Source organism: Monodon monoceros, unplaced genomic scaffold (assembly GCF_005190385.1).
Source record: "Monodon monoceros isolate NGI ecotype Baffin Bay Population unplaced genomic scaffold, NGI_Narwhal_1 Super_Scaffold_5, whole genome shotgun sequence".
Taxonomy (NCBI): domain Eukaryota; kingdom Metazoa; phylum Chordata; class Mammalia; order Artiodactyla; family Monodontidae; genus Monodon; species Monodon monoceros.
In genome coordinates, this window is record NW_021703782.1 from 45311293 (window position 1) to 45331941 (window position 20649).

The 20649-nt window shown below is 36.3% G+C and overlaps 1 protein-coding gene across 5 annotated transcripts in view; it reads right to left on the bottom strand.

Annotated features, from left to right (window-relative positions):
* Window positions 1–654: 654 nt before the first annotated feature.
* The window catches only part of DENND4C (DENN domain containing 4C), a 127428-nt gene continuing 107433 nt past the window's right edge, over window positions 655–20649 (bottom strand). For all 5 annotated transcript variants that reach the window (XM_029201667.1, XM_029201665.1, XM_029201666.1 and 2 more), the window contains 7 exons: window positions 15451–15633; window positions 14425–14620; window positions 11775–12020; window positions 10556–10673; window positions 4321–4468; window positions 2754–2818; window positions 655–2299 (listed from right to left, as the gene is read on the bottom strand). In XM_029201667.1, coding sequence (XP_029057500.1) covers window positions 2163–2299; window positions 2754–2818; window positions 4321–4468; window positions 10556–10673; window positions 11775–12020; window positions 14425–14620; window positions 15451–15633 — 1093 coding nt within the window. In that variant the 3' untranslated portion in view covers window positions 655–2162. The remainder of the gene's footprint in view (window positions 2300–2753; window positions 2819–4320; window positions 4469–10555; window positions 10674–11774; window positions 12021–14424; window positions 14621–15450; window positions 15634–20649) is intronic.

The window sequence follows — 20649 nt, forward strand, 5'->3', positions numbered from 1 at the left end:
TATACCAAAAATGAAAAGGGCAACAATTGAATATCCCAAAGGTATGTCAGACTTGTTTATGACTGTTAAATCATTAACTGTGCAGGTTGCTATAATCAATCTATGAAATGCAGTTAATACCAAATCTAAAAGCAGTGTAAGGTTATGCTAAACAATCTGCCATAATTTGAAAGATCGCTTTCAGAAGTTAATCAGGATTTAAGTCTCATACAGTCATTCTAGATATTTCTAAAATCTACAGATAATGATTTGAAATCTTTTTTTTTTGGTCTTTTTGCTACAAGTTTTTACTGCCCTTTCTGTGGTAGGTGCAAGAAAAGGCCTTTAAGCAATTTTAATACAAATCAGTCTCAATTTCGGAATGACAGCCACAGGCTAAGCTTTCCAATATATAATGGCTAAGTTATTTAGATTAATATTAAAAAGCTATTAGAAATGTTATATTTTGATACAATATAGCAGAATATTAAATGTGTAAGGAGATCTTTATCACAGGGTCGTTTTAGTGGGAAGTGCTTTGGTAATTTACTTCAAGTTATTGAGAACTACAGAGAAATGGGAAAACAGACAATACTGGAATTCTGAAGATCACAAAAGCTTGAATTGCTGTACACACTTCAGGAGCCTTAAAAATGTAAGACAAGCACAGCAAACTTGAGAAGTTTTCATTTTATTCAACCTTGATTTTTTTATATGCAAAGTAATTCCAAACTTTCTGTTGGGGCAATAAGTGTTAAGTATTAAAACTAGTACCAAGTCTTGAGTTGCAAAAATATATTCTCTGAGACAGTGCAAAAGATCCATTTTTAAGGCAATGAGAATTGTACACAGTTTCTGACAAGTTCTTTCACTTACCACTTTCACAAATCGAAACTAGGATTCTGCATAGATCTTATTAACCCTGAAATGTTGGAAGATTGGTATAGTAACAATTTTTAAAAGATTATAGCAGGTAGGAAGGAGATGTGTGCTGTTAACTGTACCATTTGCAAATAATTACCAACCGATTTCGTCATCTGCATAATTACTGTAAAAGCGAGCACACACAATCATTGGCTTTTCAAACCATGCATGCAGAGAGGTAAGGCAAATTTACTGTCCCTAAGGGATGTGTTAACGAAAGGCATGATAAATGTCAGTGAGGCATGTGAGGTCATGATTTTCTTAAACCTACTGGCAACAAGTTTAATAAGCTTTAACGTTTTAAATTCAGCCTAAAAAACAGTATTTACAAATGCACAAATAGTAAGTGTACAAATCTAAATTTTATACAAGAATAAAATTCTGTGTGCAGTGCAAGTTATCCCACAGGTTTTTAAAAGTGACCAATAGCAACAATTTATGTGCCTGAACAACTTCAGGCCCAAAGACACACAAGAATTTTAATTTTGTAAATTATGAAGCTGATTAATTTCATTTAAACTATCTGGCTCATTCCAATTTTAAAGCTGTTGCAAATTAACATGATACTGGGAAGAGGATGAAAGGAAGTAACTGGATATTCAAGATACAATCCATTAAGGGAGCTAATACATAACATGAAGGGTAAAAATATATATTAATTTTAAAGTCAGGCAAGGCAGTTATCAGACTTTCACGTAATTTTGAGATTAATGACTACATACGAATTTAGTAGTAGTCATTTATTTAATAGTTGGAGACCCCCTTTCAGAAAACTTTATTGCAACATGCAATCTAAGAATTTTAATAAATATAATATGGCTGAGTAGATACACAGCCACACATATATACACAATACACAAATAGTTGCTCTTATAATTGAGATTTCGTTTGTTTTGGGGTTAGGCAAGTTTACATTAATTTGCCATTCCCCAAACTCAATAGCTTCAGATATAGACAAAACGCCAAGAATGAATATGGTTTCTCATCGAACTGCTACAAATACTGAGAAATGCAAAACCAATTTTCAGCAGATAAAAACAGTTCAGAAATTGTAAATCTTCAACATCAGTAAACCCTAGGGCATTTTAGTGGCATTTTTACCTTCTGAGATGATTCAGTATGAATTACATTTCATTATCTATTGTCCCAAGAATAACTTGATTTCAGTTTTCACCAATTCGTAATTTGAAGCAAACCTTGAATGTCTCCACATTGAATCTATTCCCCCAGTTCTGTGTCCAAAATCTAGTGAATCTTATTTAAATGAGAGGTGCTCCAAAACACTTCCTGCACCACTCCACACTGATACTTGGTGGAGCATCAATTTTCTGCAACTTTTCAAGAATCTCTGTAGATAAACTATTGTATGCAAGTCCATACTCATTGTCAAAAGCCTCTGAAAGATATTTTCAAAAATACAGTTGGTATTTCTTACTAATAAATAATATAATAAAAGCTATGCATTTAAAAATGGGAGTCAAATTTTTTTTTTTTTTTTTTTTTTGCGGTATGCGGGCCTCTCACTGTTGTGGCCTCTCCCGTTGTGGAGCACAGGCTCCGGACGCGCAGGCGCAGCGGCCATGGCTCACGGGCCCAGCCGCTCCGCGGCAAGTGGGATCTTCCCGGACCGGGGCACGAACCCGTGTCCCCTGCATCGGCAGGCGGACTCTCAACCATTGCGCCACCAGGGAAGCCCCAAATCATTTTTATATACATATTTAAACTGCATATTTAAAGGCAAAAATCTTTTTAAAGGCAAATGGAGTATCTGCCCATACCAATTAGAATTTTAAAAGTTTAAGAAATAAGACTTAAACCCCCTTTAAGGAATCCCCAGTTGACGAACTTACCAATATCAATATTCTCTCTTCCAAGAGATACTACCGATAAGAAGAGGATTTCTCTGTATAAACTCCTATAAAACAAATATTTTTAAAAATTAATGGTCAAAGAGCATAAAAATACCCTATGAAGGTTTTTTAAAATGGTGATAGAACACAACACTGTAAATCAACTATACTTGAAAAAAAAAGATTAGGTTCTGTAGTTAACAGTAATGTATCCATCCATGTCAGTGTTCTGGTTTTGACATTACACTACACTTATGTCACCTTTGGGAGAAGCTGGGTAAAGGGTCAACGGAACTCTTTGTACTATCTTTGCAATTTCCTGCAAACTTATGTTTCAAATTAAAAAGTTAAAAGTTAATGGGCATAAAGCTTCACATTCGAAATAACTAAAAATGGCTTATTTTAACTATATTGTAATTATTTAGCAATATAATAGGTAACTTTTAATTCTACTTTCTAATTCAGATTTACAAAAGCAGACTTTTGCCACATGACAAAGTAAGAGATGAATTTCTAAGTAAGTCAGGGGTCTAAAACCCTTGGACACAAACAGTATGAAAGATGGTGTGGTCTCTACTACTTAACCCAACAGTAAAGGATAAACCACCTTTATTTGATTTGCGAACATAAAAATGTTACAAATGAAACCCTAAAAATGAGATTCGTGACTCATTTGTTAAAAAAAGGGGAAACTTATGAACTGATTTGAGTATTTACAGAAAAAAAAATTAGAGAGTAATGCTGATTCTGATGATGCTCCATGCAGCTTTCTTTAGAAGCTTCAGAAGCCACAGTATGTCATTTCTAATATTCCTTCCCTGTCCTTCAACTACAGATACTTGAAAGTGGCTGCTCTTTAGGCTGTGAAGGAGATAATCTCTACCTCAACTGTTGAGATTATAGAAGGATCTATCCATTTTCATTATGAATTCTTGTCCTATCATTTCTGAGACCATCTTCAAAGATGCCATGACTAGAAACTTGAAGAGCACCTGGAAACACTGTTTATGTTTGATAGAAGGTATTATGTCTCTCTTTCTGAAGCTTCCACCACAAAATTCATTTATGCTGAGACTGGGATGAGTACTGATCCAAGCGTGTTAGCAGACAATAAATAGTAAGAGGATCAGGACAGCTCCATACCGTTTGTTATTCATTGCTTCCATCATCTTCCTAAATTGTTTCTACTCCTAAACCCATATTTTTTTTTTTTTTTTTACATCTCACAAGATAAGATGCGTGACAGGACCTGAACGAGCAGTACATATGTATAACATCAATGTTAACACATTTATAGGTTTCCAGTGAATAGTAGTAATGTTTTCACAAAGACTCAGTACGTTTTAGACATAAATGAATTACCTCCTAAAATTTAATCTGTTTCCCAGATAATTTTATTATGTTTGTGATCAAGTATAAATGCATTTGGGTAGCACTTTTTAAGACAATCAGATGTTCTACAATGAGTATGTGTTTCTTTTACAACTAGAGATAGTTTTAAAAATCATTTTTAAAATACCATGAAATTATTTCGAATGGTATCAAGTACCAAATACTGGATTATTACCTTTGTCTTTTCATGTCTCCCTTCATTTGTTGTGAAAGCAGGTTGATGGGTTTAAGAACATCATTATGTTGAATACTCTGCCTGATGGTTTCTACTAAAGCGCTTGTTGTTTGTTGTTCCTCTGACAGGAGAGACTTCTTTTCAGAATCTAATAATAAGAACACAGTAAAAGAATACATTTAGTCACTCTAATTATTAAAGAAGTTTTTTTTCAGATTTGTATCATTTTTTATTCAACACCACCTCCCCATCACAAGTAAAATTATGTAGTAATGTGACCAGCTAAAAAATATTTTTCTTGCTTTCTTCAGATAGGAGAGGCCTGTCCCTTTGCCCTTTTCCTGAACTTAGGGCTTCCTGCTTGAGGCTGCAATGTGATATCTTGTATGCCAGCAGCCATCCTATGACCATGAATCTTTCCTGATGGAAAAGCAGACAAAGCATAAGGAGCCTGGGTCCCCGATGACAGAGGAGTTGCCTACCAGTCCTGGAGTATCTAATTCATAAATTCTTCATGTGAGAGAATAATCTTTACCTGTTTAAGATTCTGTTGTTTTCTATTAAATACAGTAGCGTATAATCCTAATTGATACAAGGGTAATTCTAGAATTATTAAGAACAAATATTTATACAGATTTCATATATTACAAAAGTGCTTCAGTGGTATACTTGAATCACAGTACCATTAAAAATCAACAATGTGAGCTTGGCCCAGAAAAAGGGAAAACTTTAATACTGTAGGTAATCCCAGCAGCCATACAATTTTATTACACCCACATTAGTTGAGATGGAACTATGTATCCAACAGTTCCCCAGTCAGCCTCATTTTAAGTGTCTGTCATAAAGCAAGATACTGTAATTTTCATACAATCCAGCCCCTTAATAAAGGCAACTAGGAATATTTCACTTGTGTTCAAACCATAGAAATAGCAAAGTTCTCTGTTACAATACAAGAGGAAACACTGGCTGCTATGGGTTTTGATCCTAGTTTTTCTACATGCTAAATAGATTTGATTTTCATGTTATGTTGTGATTTTAGAGCATAACTCAAATATAATATGCAACTTCACCATTGCTCCTTAATTCAGAGTTGGGCAACCATCACCAATTTTAGAACATTTTTATCTCCTCCAAAAGAAATCCACCTATTAGCAGTCACTCTATCTTCCCAACCCCTCAGCCCTAGGCGACCACTAATCTAATTTTGTCTTTACAGTTTTGCCTATTCTGATTGATATAAATGGAATCATACTTTCCGTTCTCTTTTGTGGCTGCTGCTTCTATAATATTTTAAAATTCATTCATTTTATAGTATGTATCAGTATTCACTACTTTTTATTGCCAAATAATATTCCATTGTACGGATATACCATACTTTATCCATTCATCAGTTAAAATGAACATTTAGGTTGTTTTCATTATTTGGATATTAAGAAAAATGCTGCTAAGCACAGTGTACAAGTTTTTATGTGGAATATGTCTTCATTTCTCTTGGGTGTATACCTAAGAGTGCAACTGTTGTGTCATATGGTAACTGTTCACCATTCTGAGGAACGGTGAAACTATTTACACCAAAGCAGCTGCACTATTTTTATTCCAATTAGCAGTGAACCAGGAAGAGATCCAACTTTATTTTTTCTGCATGTTGTTCCAGTTGTCCAGCACTACTTGTTGAAGACTATTCTTTACCCACTGAATGGTCCTTGGCACTCTTGTTGAAAGGCATTTAACTGTACATGTGAGGGTTTATTTCTGGAAACTCAACTTTATTCCATTGACCTATATGTCTATCCTATGCCAGTTTTCTACTTTCTTGATTACTGTAGCTTTGTAGTAAGTTTTCAAATTCAGAAGTATGAGGCCTACAACTTTGTTCTTCTTTTCCAAGACTGTTTTGGCTATTCTAGTTGCCTTGAAAATCCATATGAATTTTAGGATAAGCTTGTCAATTTCTATAAAAAAGCCACCTGGAATTTTGATATAGATTGCACTGAATCTATAGATCGATTTGGGAGTACTGCCATCTTAACAATATTAACTTTACTGGCCCATGAACATGGGATTTCTTTCCATTTACTTAGGTGGTCTTTACTTTCTTTCAACAATTTTAGTTTTCAGAGTATAATAAGTTTTGTACTTATTTTATCAAATTTATTCCTAAGAATTTTATTCTTTTTAATGCTATTATAAATGGAATTATTTTAATTTTTGGATTATTCATTGAAAGTATATAGAAATACAGTTCATTTCTATGTATTGATCTTATATCCTGCAACTCTGCTGAGCTTATTTAATAAGTTCCATATGTTTTGTGTGTGTGTGTGTGTGTGTGTGTGTGTGTGTGTGTATTCCTTAGGATTTTCTAATTTAGGATTTTCTATATGTAAGATGACATAATCTGCAAGTAGAGATAGTTTTACTTTTTCCTTTCCATCTTGGATGCCTTCTATTTTCCTGTCTAATTGTTCTAGCAAGAACCTCCAGTACAATGTTGAAAAGAAATAATGAAAACAGACATCTTTGTCTTGTTCCTGTACTTGGGGGAAAGTATTCAGTCTTTTACCATTAAATGATATCAACTGTGGGTTTTCAGAGGCTCATAATTAGGTTGAGGAGGTTCCTTTCTATTCCTAGCTTGGCTTTTTTTTTTTTTTTTTGGTTGCTTTGGGTCTTAGTTGCAGCACTCAGGATCTTCCCTGCGGCATGCGGGATCTTTCGTTGTAGAGCGCGGGCTCCACTGCTGCAGTGCATGGACTCTCTAGTGGCACGTGGGCTGTAGAGCGCACCAGCTCAGTAGTTGTGGCGCGCAGACCTAGTTGCTCCGCAGCATGTGGGATCTTAGTTCCCCAACCAAGGATCGAACCCGTGTCCCCTGCATTGGAAGGCGGATTCTTAACCACTGGACCACCAGGGAAGTCCCTTGTTGAGTGTTTTTAACAAAGGGCAATAGATTTTGTCCAGTGCTTTTAGCTGTGCCTATTCAGACGATCATATGGATTTTGTCCTTTATTTTATTGATATATATATTAATTGATTTTCAAACCAACACGGCATGCCTGGCGTAAACAGCACTCGGTCATGGTGTACAATCGCTTTTCTAAATTGCTGGATTTGGTTGGCTAGTATTTGTTGAGGATCCTTATGTCTATATTCATAAGTGATACAGATTTTTAGTTTTGTTTTCTTATGATGTCTTTGGTTTTTGTATCAGGGTAATGCTGGCCTTCTCACCCAAATCTCCACTCTTTCCAAGAGTGCTTTCAGGCTTGAACTTCTCCACAGTCTGTCCCAAATAAAGTCATTTCCTTTGGGGAGAATTTCAGAGCTCTCTCTTCTTATGGCCTGTCTCTCAGCCACTGCTCTGGAGCTGGGGCTGGGAACAGTGGCCCTTCTCTTGGAATGATTCCCCTGCTTTGTGAATGGGGTACTGGAGGGATGCAGTTGCCTCTCATGTTTTAGCTTGCCTCTCCTGGCATAAAACCTCTGCCTTATGAGCAAGACGCTGTGAGAACAATCAGAGACCCAGTATTCGAGGGTTGCTGAAGCTGGCAGTGCATGGGGGCTGAGTGGAGGAAGTGAGCCTCCCTGTCTCCTGGAACTGAATAGGGCTGGGAAGATGAGAACTGCTGGCAACCTGTCTTTCCCAGGGAGATGCTGTAGCCCTTAACTGGGGGCTGGTGGGGAGCAGCAAGTTGTAGCTCAAATGCCACAGAAACTCACCGTTTTTACTGAAATTTAATATATTTTCTTTTTTAAAAAAGTACTTATTTATTTTTGGCTGAGTCGGGTCTTCGTTGCTGCATGTGGGCTTTCTCTAGTTGCAGCGAGCGGGGGCTACTCTTTGTTGTGGTGCACGGGCTTCTCATTGCGGTGGCTTCTCTTGTTGTAGAGCATGGGCTCTAGGCGTGTGGGCTTCAGTATTTGTGGCACGCGGGCTCTAGAGTGTAGGCTCCGTAGTTGTGGCGAATGGGCTTAGTTGCTCTGCAGCATGTGGGATCTTCCCGGACCAGGGATCGAACCCATGTCCCCTGCATTGGCAGGCGGATTCTCAACCACTGTGCCACCAGGGAAGACCAATATATTTTCTTGAATAAATATTTCTTCATTTGCTCGACAGCTGTAGACATTTTTTTAAATAACTTTCACCAATTATGGTTGTTTCGCTGGGAAATGGGACTTCATAGCTCCCTATACTGCTTTTCCAAAAGTCACCACTCAATTCTATTGTATCTTTTAATGTTATTTATATACCAATTCTTTGTTTAAAGTAGCCAATCAAGTAAAGAAACAAGGCTATTCTTGAGAGTTCTAAATTTTATTCTCACCACAAATTATAGGACATTTAAAAACACTTATCTATTTCAAGATATGCAGGAAAACAACTAAAGAAATGGCAGTTATAATTCTATTATTTTCCAGCATAAATTTCAAAGTTACTCTGCTTCTGCTTAAAAAGCATTCAAATATCAGAACTGGGAAAACAACAACAAAAAGACAAAAATAGCTTATAATATATTTAGCCATAATTTTGTGATTGGCATATTTCAAGGGAAAATGTCAGATTCTTTTATTCTAGCTTAAGTAAAAAAACTGCTAAGTAGTGAAAGATTGTAGTAAAAATACAAAATAAAGAGTAGGGGCTTCCCTGGTGGCGCAGTGGTTACGAATCCGCCTGCCAATGCAGGGGACACGGGTTTGAGCCCTGGTCCAGGAAGATCCTATATGCTGCGGAGCAACTAAGCCCGTGCGCCACAACTACTGAGCCTGCGCTCCAGAGCCCATGAGCCACAACTACTGAGCCTGCATGCTGCAACTACTGAAGCCCACATGCGTAGAGCCCATGCTCTGCAACAAGAGAAGCCACTGCAATGAGAAGCCCGTGCACCACAACGAAGAGTAGCCAATGCAGCCAAAAAAAAAAAAAAAAAAACCAGAGTGAACTTTTCCCTTCTTCTTCTGAGAAGGTACTGTTAACAGCTTGGGACATACACGGTTTTAGACCTTTTTCTATTCATACATTAAAAACACAAATATTTTTGGTTTCATTTTTCTACAAAAAAGAGAAAAGATCACATACTGTTCTGCAACTTGCCTTTTTTTTCACTTAATATATAACGAAAATCCATCCTTTCGGGAACCTATATACAAATGACTCATTCTTTTTCTTGGTTGCCAACATCTCATAGTGTGGATTTATCACAATTCTCTTGTTAGGTATTTGCGTAAGTTTTTCATTATTATAAATAATCTTACAGTATGCATCACTGTACCAACAGCTTTGTACACTGTATACCTCTAGAACAGAGCATTTTAATGTTTCTTACATGAACTGCCTATTGATACCATTTACTCACTTACCTACTGGGTTGTCTGTGGTTTCTTACAGACTCATAAGGCTTCTGAATACTGGATAACCCTTTAAACCCCTTATAAAAATACGTTCTAAATACAAAAACTAAAAGTAAGGCCAGGGGATTCCCTGGTGGCACAGTGGTTGGGAGCCTGCCTGCCAACACAGGGGACACAGGGTCGAGCCCTGGTTTGGGAGGATCCCACAGGCCGCGGAGTGACTGGGCCCACGCACCACAACTACTGAGCCTGCGCTCTGGAGCCTGCGAGCCACAGCTGCTAAGGCCCGCGTGCCTGGAGCCCGTGCTCCGCAACGGGGGAGGCCGTCATAGTGAGAGGCCCGTGTGCCACGGTGAGGAGTTGCCGCCGCTTGCCGTAACTAGGGAGAAGCCCGTGTGCAGCGGTGAAGACTCAGTGCAGCCAAAACTAAATAAATTAAATAAAATTTATAAAAAATAAAAATAAAGCCAGAATCTTTGAGATTAGTACCCATATAATTGAAATTATGATCTATACCAACACATCCACTATAGAGAATTTACTCTCCAAGTATCTAACCAAATTAGTATTTGACAGATAAACTACAAGAATCACAAAAAAAACCCTGATAAATGGGTCAGTACAACAGCAAAAAAATTTGAACTAAAATGGAAAAAATCTTGAGGAGATACTAAAAATGAATGAAAGATTTAAAAATAAAGCAAAATTATTTCTGTCATCTCCTTAATTCTATTTTTTCCCCCCAGTAGTCCATTTTTCTTTATTGCTACAGTATTCTACTGTGTGGATGGACTGTACCATAATTTGCTTATGCATTCACCTGTGGATGGATATTTGGGTTGTTTCCAGTTTGAGTGTTTTATGTCTTTAATTCTATTTTACTTACTAAAATTCCTCCATGAGACATACAGAGGTTCTCCTGGTTCCTGATGAAGGTTGATATTATCCCATAACAGCTGAATATACACGAGTTTGCTATCCTGGGACAGAGATGACAGGGGAAGCTATAAAAGATCAGTAGAAAGTATTAGTACCCCAAGCATAATAATAATTACCAGTGGCCCTAGCAAAGCTTGATTGTATAAAACAGATGAATTCTTTCAAAATTCTGGACCTAAAATTCCAAGAAGATTTTAAACATTTTATTTATATCTGATTACAAATGTTATTATTTTCTGAGGTGCATGTTTCTCATTCTGACTTTCAAGGACTGAATGACAACTTGGTAACTGCCACAGCAGCCACAAGGAAGATTAACCTCCATCAAAACAAATTTTAAGGTAAGAGAAAGTGCAATGGTTTCTACTATCTTGTTGTACTGACTACTACTTAAAATAAATGAGTCAAAATAGAATTTATACTACTCTAAAAGTTTGTTGTGCCCCTGACGTATGTTTGGGGTTGGGGGTATCTCTCAATATTCAGTATCATAAAATGAAGGAGTTCTAGGAGCTCACTGTCTCCCGGGGAGTCAGGGATGCCAGCTCAAGCAAAGCAGGAGTTTCAGAGTCAGAGAGCCAGACTGTGGTCTTGGCCCCCCTCCACTTACGAGGTATGTGACCTAGCAAAAATAACTTCCATAATTTTTAGTTGTATCATCTGAAAAATGTGGCTAATATGAGTCCTTTAAAATAAAGTTGTGAGAATTTCTGCTGGGAATATTATATTTCAGAATAAAAACTACCTTTTCTAGCTACCCTTGCAACTAGAAATGACCATGTAACTAAGTTTAGGACAAACAGATACATATGAAAAGATTATGTGCAACTCTAGAAACTGTCCCTAGAGAAAGAAGACATACTCTTCTCCATCCATTTTTCTTCTAACTGCTGGCTGGAATGTGGATGTGACAGCTTGTAAGTAGAGTCAGCTATCCTAGACCAGGTACAAAACTTGGAAATGGAGGTCACACTGCTGAGCAAAAAGATAGAAGGCTCTCAAGTCTCTAACACTATACCATCCCTGGACCACCTATCTAAAATTTTAAGTGAGAGAGAAATAACCTATGACTTAAGCCACTATTGTTGTATACTTCCTGCTACCTGAAGTTAAGCCTCATCCTAACCAACACCAATGTAGTATAAGTATTGAAGTTGGTTCCCTACCTGTACACCTCCGTTACAATGTTCAGATGTGAGGATAAGTCCTGGTAAGTTACTAGGAAGGTCCAAACGTCTGAAATACCAAACGAGGTTCCAGAAAATGATTGGATGTTGATTGATGAAAGAGGACGTGTGAATCACCTGATCGCCTTCATTTTCTAGCAAAGATTCAAGTTCTTTACGAAGCACTAGAGGACTCAAGTAGGGCACAGAAACAGGGGGAGGATTGGGTCTTTTTCCTAAAGGATCCTTAAAAACACAGAAATACAAAAAGAAGTGAATATGATCTATTTTATTATGTTTCAGAGTATGTCTCAATGAGATTATACTTCTCTGTCCTTTCAAAGTCAATTATTTCAGGGCCATTACTACATGTAGTAGAACACCCTAAAGAAAACATAAAAGAAGAACACCCTAAAGAAAACATAAAGATTAAGAAGTACTTAATCATAAATACCATTAAGTTAAATGATTACAAACAAAAATTATTCATCAATATAATAGACCCTATTTTAAACATGAGATTTTCTCTATCACATTAACAGCAACAGCCTAGGTAGGTTTGACTTTTTCCTTTTCAATTTTTTATAAGAAATACTTGCATTTCTGATGTTTTATAATGATGATACCAAAAAATATGTGACTATCTTCCGCTTAAAACTCTAAACAGATGATGCAATTTTTTGTGTTAATACTTTTTTAAAATAATGAATGAATGAATTAATTAATTTATTTTGGCTGTGTTGGGTCTTCGTTGCTGCACATGAGCTTTCTCTAGTTCCGGCACGTGGGGGCTACTCTTCATTGTGGTGTGTGGGCTTCTCATTGCGGTGGCTTCTCTTGTGGAGCACGGGCTCCAGGCATGCAGGCTTCAGTAGTTGTGGCACGCGGGCTCTAGAGCGCAGGCTCAGTAGTTGCGGCGCACGGGCTTAGTTGCTCCGTGACATGTGGGATCTTCTGGGACCAGGGATTGAACCCATGTCCCCTGCACTGGCAGGCAGATTCTTAATCACTGCGCCACCAGGGAAGTCCCTGTGTTAATCTTGACTCTTTTTAAAACTATATCTAACTTGTTTTTACATTTGATTGCAACAAAAACTAAAGAGCAACTTTATAAATCAAATGAAATAATGAATTAAAAAACCCCAACCTAAAAAAAAACCCCAACCTAGACTTTGTAAGTTGTGCATATTATAGTCAGAATAAAATGTTTATGACCAGTATTAATAAGTACCCATAGTGCCTAGATTGAGGTCTCCAAATACTGTTTTCCTGTAAAAAGAACCAGGATTCTTAAAGAAATGGCTGATTCTAGGTCTGGAGAAGGAAATATATAACATGAGCATGAAACATCGTGCAATATAAGAAAGCAAGGAAGCTTTAAAAAAAATTATAGAAAGGCTACCAGAGTTGTGTCAAAAGGATTAAGGCACCAACTTGTAGAGGCTTCTAGCTGACCAAAGAAGGAATAATATAAGCATCAATAAGGATAACAACAGCAATGGATATGAACATAAATGTTTAAACCAATGAGCTCATAATAATACCCTATCGCCCCAGATAATGGATCACCTTGGAGAATGCTAGGAACCCAACTTGTTACTTTGAAAATTGATAAATAAAAGGAAAAAAAAAATTAAATATTTATTTTGCCTTTCCATCATAAATTGCATCTTTGGAAAACCAGACAAAAGCCATGGGGTTAGTTTCTCTTTACAGATATATTTCATATAATAAAGAAGATGACAGAATTAGACTATCATCATTTTATAGCTCCATATGGACAACTTGATCTAGGCATTGAGGCGTTAATAGCTGCTAACATCACAATGATAGTTCGTGTCTCCTATTGGAGGGACATACCACTACTGATGAAGCACTCTTATAAAAATAAACAAATGAAAAAAAGAACAAAAAAACCCTGAATCTGATCAAGCTTCTAGCTGTAATTACCAATTTACAGGGTTGTAATCAACAAATAAATTGCAAGGGAATAAATTACAAGGGAAAAAAAGAGTCTACAGATTTAAAAAGACTAATAAAACCAGATTAACCAATTATGAAGCATGGACCTTATTTGATCCTGATTCCTCAAACTACAAAACACACAACTTGACATTTTTGAGACCACTAGAAATTTGAACAAACCTGCTGTATAGCACAGGGAACTCTACTTCACTTTGCTGTACAGTAGAAACTAACACAACACTGTAAAGCAACTATACTTCAATTAAAAAAAAAAAATTTGAACAAAGATTGAATAACTTGATATTATTTGTTATTTTTTGGGTCTGATAAGGACACTGTATTTCTAAGAGTCCTTATCTTTTAGAGATAAATACTGAAATATTTACAAATGGAATATATGATGTTTGAAATCTGCTTCAAACGGATCTACGGAAGAACTGAATAAGGATATACATGAAAGAAAAATGGTCATAAGCTGAAAATTACTGAAGCTGGATGATGTGTCAAAGGGACTCATTACACGTTTATTTGTGTACATATTTGAAATTCTAAAGTTCTTAGTCTGCTTATGAAAAATTCTTACCACTTTTCATGTGATTAAAATAAACCTACTACAGAAGAATTACATGCTGTTTTAATAAATACTTACACGAACACACAGTATAATTATAATGCTGTTACATACCACAATTTCCTGCAGACTGTTTGGAAGACTAACTGTTGAAATGCCATGAAACGGTCTCTGGGAAAAGTCCATATTTTGCAAGGGACCTCCAACACTGTGACTTCTAGTCAAAGATACATTTCGTTTTGATAAACTATTAGGCACAGATGAAATTTTCATAGTTTGGACATCTCCACTGGCTTTCATTATTTCATCACTTAAAAAATGAAGAAGAAATGCTGTGGTTAGATTGTGTGAAACAATCTAAATCTGTAGAGCTTGACTATTTTCTACAATGAATTTTGAATGTGCTGAATATATCTGAGAAGACTCAGTACTGCCTTACAAGAATTACATTTTCTTCAGGTATTTTTGAAAAACTGGTCAGAAAAACAGGATGGAGTGGATGATCTGATGAAGGGTAGGAAGAGGATATATGGTATATAACAGGTATTATGGTATTATTTTAAAAAGATCAAGTGCCCATTCAGTTGCCTTGTTCAAAAATTATTTCATCTTTATTAAACAAAATCACTTATACATCACCTTACATGTATAATGCATGTAAGTAAGTAAGTAATGTAGATTCATTGCCAAGTATTTAATCTCTACCAGGCCATGATCCACCTAAGGACAGAGGTCAGATTTTATTTACTTTTTAATTTTTAGTGTTTAGCATAATGCTTAGCATACAATAGGCTCTCAAAAAATGTTTGACTCAATATTTAAGAGTAAAAGGTATATTTCACTGTAAAGAGAGTATGTGTCTGGAAACTGACAATGACTACACTGAAGGGGAAAATACTTTTTACTGTTGAAAAATTCATTTTTGTAAAAGACCACTGTAAAACATTAAACACAGTATTAAAAATGATTTATCATCAGATCCATTCATTAGATATTTAAACAATATATGGTAGTAAACATTTAAGGTTAAATTCTTAAAATGCCAGAGCTTATGCCTATGTAAGCCAGGTTGTATTTAAAGATGGAATTTTTACTAGGGTACCCAATTTTTAATGAAGATTTCTCTGAACCCCATGGTACCTTGATTCAACTGCAGAGCTTGTTTCTTCAGTTATGGTCTGGTTATGTTTTGGGAAATCCATAAAATTGATCAGGTCAGGTTCTGCTGAACTGGATATGGGTTTGTGCTCCAAAGGTTCACTTGCCAGTGTAATGCTTCCACTTTGTAAACTGTCACCAGAGGTACTTGGTTTCAGGAAAAAGCTAAATGTGGATCAGTCCAAAAAAAACAAAAAAGTCTTTAAAGATCCCAGAATCCTCTAAATTTCATCATATTTAGAATCACTTTATGGTAAAATAGTTATTAATGAGTTATACAAATCCATAGAAATACTGCCTATTTCAAACACACACACACACACACACACACACACAAAACTCACACTCCTGCTCTCATTCTCTCTTCCTCTCTTGTCCCAAACTTTTCAAATGAAAAGGTCTAGAGCAGGTCATTATAGTTCAACATTAGATGCCTTCAGTTTTTGAGAGACTCTAAAGAAAGCTATGAAGGAAGATGGAAAGCAAAATATTTCCTTAATTTTCTTAGTTAAAAAAAAGGAACAGCATTTTAACATGTATTAACATATGACTGTTTATAATACCCTTTCCCCCTTATGAATCTCCATTTTTGTCTCTAGTCATTTCCTCTCCACTCTTTTCATTCAGAATTTTATTTTCATCTTTCTCTCTCTTTCTCCTTCTGGGTGGGGATGGGGTGAGAGTTTCACCTTACAAGGGACATTAAGAGAGCTTTCTAAAGTGATAGTAATGTTCTGTATCTTGGTAAGGGTTTGTTTTGCACAAATCAAATTTACCTTAAATGAAAAAAACTGTGAATAAATACTGAACTCTAGTTAATTATATGAACGCTCAAGTCTTTGTGGGAAAAGTGATTTAAAGTCTTCATCATCTTCTTCTTCTTCTTTTTTTTTGGCCGCACCGCAGGGCATGTGGGATTTTAGTTTCCCGACCAGGGATTGAACCCATACCCCCTGCAGTGGAAGCGTGGAGCTCTAATCACTGGACAGCCGGGAATTCCCCATCTACATCTTATTTTAAATGAATAAAAATGTAAGATGGATTGGTGGATGGATGGAGGGATACATAAAGCAAGTAAAGTAAAACATTAATTGTAGAATGTAGGGGTATATATTTGGGTATTACTGTAAAAAAGAAGATCTTTAAACTTGGCTGTCAGTTGGAAATCTTCCATAATGACATCCTAGGGCGGAAAATCAATAATGCTCCTTTATATTCAATTAGAATATAAAATAAGGTACTTACCACAAAAGCTTAAGAAACACAATTAACAAAAAAAGTACAAAACTTATGGAGAGGGCTTCCCTGGTGGCACAGTGGTTAAGAATCTGCCTGCCAATGCAGGGGACAAGGGTTTGAGCTCTGGTCTGGGAAGATCCCACATGCCACAGAGCAACTAAGCCTGTGCGCCACAACTACTGAGCCTGCACTCTAGAGCCCGTGTGCCACAACTACTGAAGCCTGTGTGCCTAGAGCCCCTGCTCCACAACAAGAGAAGCCACCGCAATGAGAAGCCCGCACACCGCAACGAAGAGTAGCCCCCGCTCGCCACAACTAGAGAAAGCCCGCGTGCAGCAACGACGACCCAATGCAGCCAAAAATAAATAAAACGAATAAATTTTTTTAAAACTTTACAAAAAATACATATGGAGAATAATTTAAAACTCTATTAAAAGAATATCTAAAAAATGGAGATATATACCATGCTCATAGATAGCAGAATAATACTGAAGATGTCCATTTCCCCCAAATAAATCTATAAATCTAATTCAATCCCATGAAAACTTCAGCTGGATTTTTTTTCTTAAGGAACTCAAAGTTACTCTAAAATTTTATATGCAAAAATAAGTAACTATAAGAAAAAAATTTCCATGGGAGAACTTACCCTACCACCCAGACATCATAAATACAGAGAAATAAAAATAATACAGTACTGACAGAAAGAACAGAGAACCAGAATGAGGTATACATAGGAACTTGATATATGATAAAGGTGACGCTGTATATCAATGAAGGAAGGATGTAAAACTGGCTCATTATATGGAGAAAAATAAAGCTGGATCTCTACAATAATACACAAAGGTGGACTTTAGATGGATTTAAAACCTAAATATCACAAGTAAAATATAAAGCTAACAGAAGAACGTTCAGGAAAAAAATTTCATGTACTACAGATGGGAAGTAACTTTTAAAACAAGACTCCCAATGCACAAATCATAAGGTGGAAAATTAATGGATAACATCAGAATTAATAATTTCTCTTCGGAGAATTAATATAAAGAATATTCAAGACGGGAATTCCCTGCTGGCCCAGTGGTTAGGACTCTTGCACTCTCACTGCCGAGTGCCCAATCCCTGTTTGGGGAACTAAGATCCCACAAGCTGTGATGCATGGCCAAAAAGAAAATAAAATAAGAAAGACAAGAATGAACAAAGCCCCAAGTCAATAGAAGGAAAGAAATAATAAAGATCAGAGTGGGAATAAATGAAATAGAGACTAAAAAGGCAAAAGAAAAGATCAGTGAAAGTAAGAGCTGGTTCTTTGAAAAGATAAACAAAATTGACAAATCTTTAGCTAGACTCACTAAAAAAAAGAGAGAAGGCTCTGATAAATAAAATCAGCAACAAAAGAAAAAAAATAACAATGGGTGCCACAGGAATACAAAGGATTATAAGAATATGAAAACAGCTATATGCCAACAAATTGGACAACCTAGAAGAAATGGACAAATTCTTGGAATCATACAACTTTCCAAGACTGAATCATGAAGAGAAAATCCAAATTGATCGATCACTAGTACAGAGACTGAAGCAGTAATCGAAAAGCTTCTAAAAAACAAGACCAGGACCAGACAGCTTCATAGGTAAATTCTACCAAATATTTACAGATTTAATACCTGTCCTTTTCAAACTATACCAAAAAATACAAGACAAGGGAACACTTCCTAACTCATTTTATGGGACCAACATCACCCAGATACCAAAACCAGATAAAGACCACACGAAGTAAGAAACTATAGGCCAATATCTCCAATGTACATAGATGAAAAAATCCTCAACAAAATACTAACAAACCAAATCCAACAATACATTAAAAGGATCATATACCGTGATGAAGTGGGATTTGTCCCTGGGATGCAAGGATGGTTCAACATCTGCAAATCAAGCAATGTGATACATACGTTAAATGAAGGATAAAAATGATATGATCATCTCAGTAGGTGCAGAAAAAGCAGAAGACAAGATTCAACACCCATTTATGATAAAAACTCCCCACAAAGTGGGTACAGAAGGAACATACCTCAACATAATAAAGGTCATATATGACAAGCCCACAGCTAACATCATACTCAAAGGTGAAGCTGAAACATTGTATACAAGTCCCAGCCACAGAAATTAGCCAAGAGAAATAAAAGGCAACCAAATTGGAGAGGAAGAAGTAAAACTCACTGTTTGCTGATGACATGATTTTATATAGAGAAAAGCCTAAAGAATCTACCAAAAAACTATTAGGAGTAATAAATGAATATAGTGAAGTTGCACAGTACAAACCCAACAAAAACCTGTTGCATTTCTATATACTAACAATGAGCTAGGAGAAAGGGGAATTAAGAAAACAATCCCATTTACAATCACCACAAAAAGAATAAAATAAATGGAATAAATTTAAGCAAGGAGTTGAAAGACCTCTATACTGAAAACTATAAGACATTGTTGAAAGACACTGTAGACATAAATAAATGGAAAGATATTCTGTGCTCATGGATTGGAGGAATTAACGTTGTTAAAATGTTTATATTTTTTAATTACCTAATTTTTAAAATATTACATAAAGCAATCTACAGATTCAGGGCAATACCTATCAAAATCCCAAGAACATTTTTCACATAAATGGAACGAAAAATTATTATATTTATTTGGAACCACAAAAGACCTTGAAGAGCCAAAGCAATCTTGAGAAAAAAGAACAACGCTAGAGATACCACACTCTCTGACTTCAAACTATATTACAAAGCCATAGTAATGAAAACAACCTGGTTTGGCAGAAAAACAGATATAAAAATCAATGTAACAGGGACTTCCCTGGTGGCACAGTGGTTAAGAATCTGCCTGCCAATGCACGGGACAAGGGTTTGAGCTCTGGTCTGGGAAGATCCCACATGCCACAGAGCAACTAAGCCTGTGCTCCACAACTACTGAGCCTGTGCTCTAGAGCCTGCAAGCCACAACTGCCATAACTATGGAGCCCCAGTGCTGCAACTACTGAAGCCCGCGCGGTTAGAACCTGTGCTCCACAACAAAAGAAGCCACTGCAATAAGAAGCCCTTGCACTGCATCAAAGATTAGCCCCCGCTCACAGCAATTAGAGAAAGCCTGCGTGCAGCAATGAAGACCAAACACAGCCAAAAAAAAAAATCAATGGAACAGAACTGATAGCCCAGAAATGAACCCCGGCATACATGGACAATTAATTTACAACAAAGGAGCAAAGAACATTCAATGGAGAAAGAATAGTGTCTTTAATAAATGGTGTTGGGAAAACTGGACAGCCACATGCAAAAATTTGAAACTAGACCACTATCTCACACCACACACAAAAATCAACTCAAAATGGATTAAAGACTTCAAGACCACAAAAATCCTAAAAGAAAACATAAACAGTATAATCTTTAACATGAGTCTTAGCAATGTCTTTTTAAATATGTCTCCTCAGGCAAAGGCAACAAAGCAAAAATAAACAAATGGGACTGCATCAAACTAAAAAGCTTCTGCACAGCAAAGGAAACTTTCCATCAGCAAAACAAACCAACAACCCACTGAATGGGAGAAAATATTTGCAAATGATATATCTGATAAGGAGGTAATACTCAAATTATATAAAGAACCCATACAATTCAATATCAAAAAAACAACCCAATTAAAAAATGGGCAGAGGAGCTGAACAGACATGACATCCAGATGGCTAACAGGCACATGAAAGATGCTGAACAAAAAACCACATTAACATCATCATCAAGAAATGCAAATCAAAACCAAAGTATGATATCACTTCATTTCTGTTAGAATGGGTGTTATCAAAAAGTCAAGAAATAACAAGTGTTGGTGAGGATGTGGAGAAAGGGGACCCTCATACACTGCTGGTGGGAAATGTAAACTGGTGCAGCCGCTATGGAAAACACT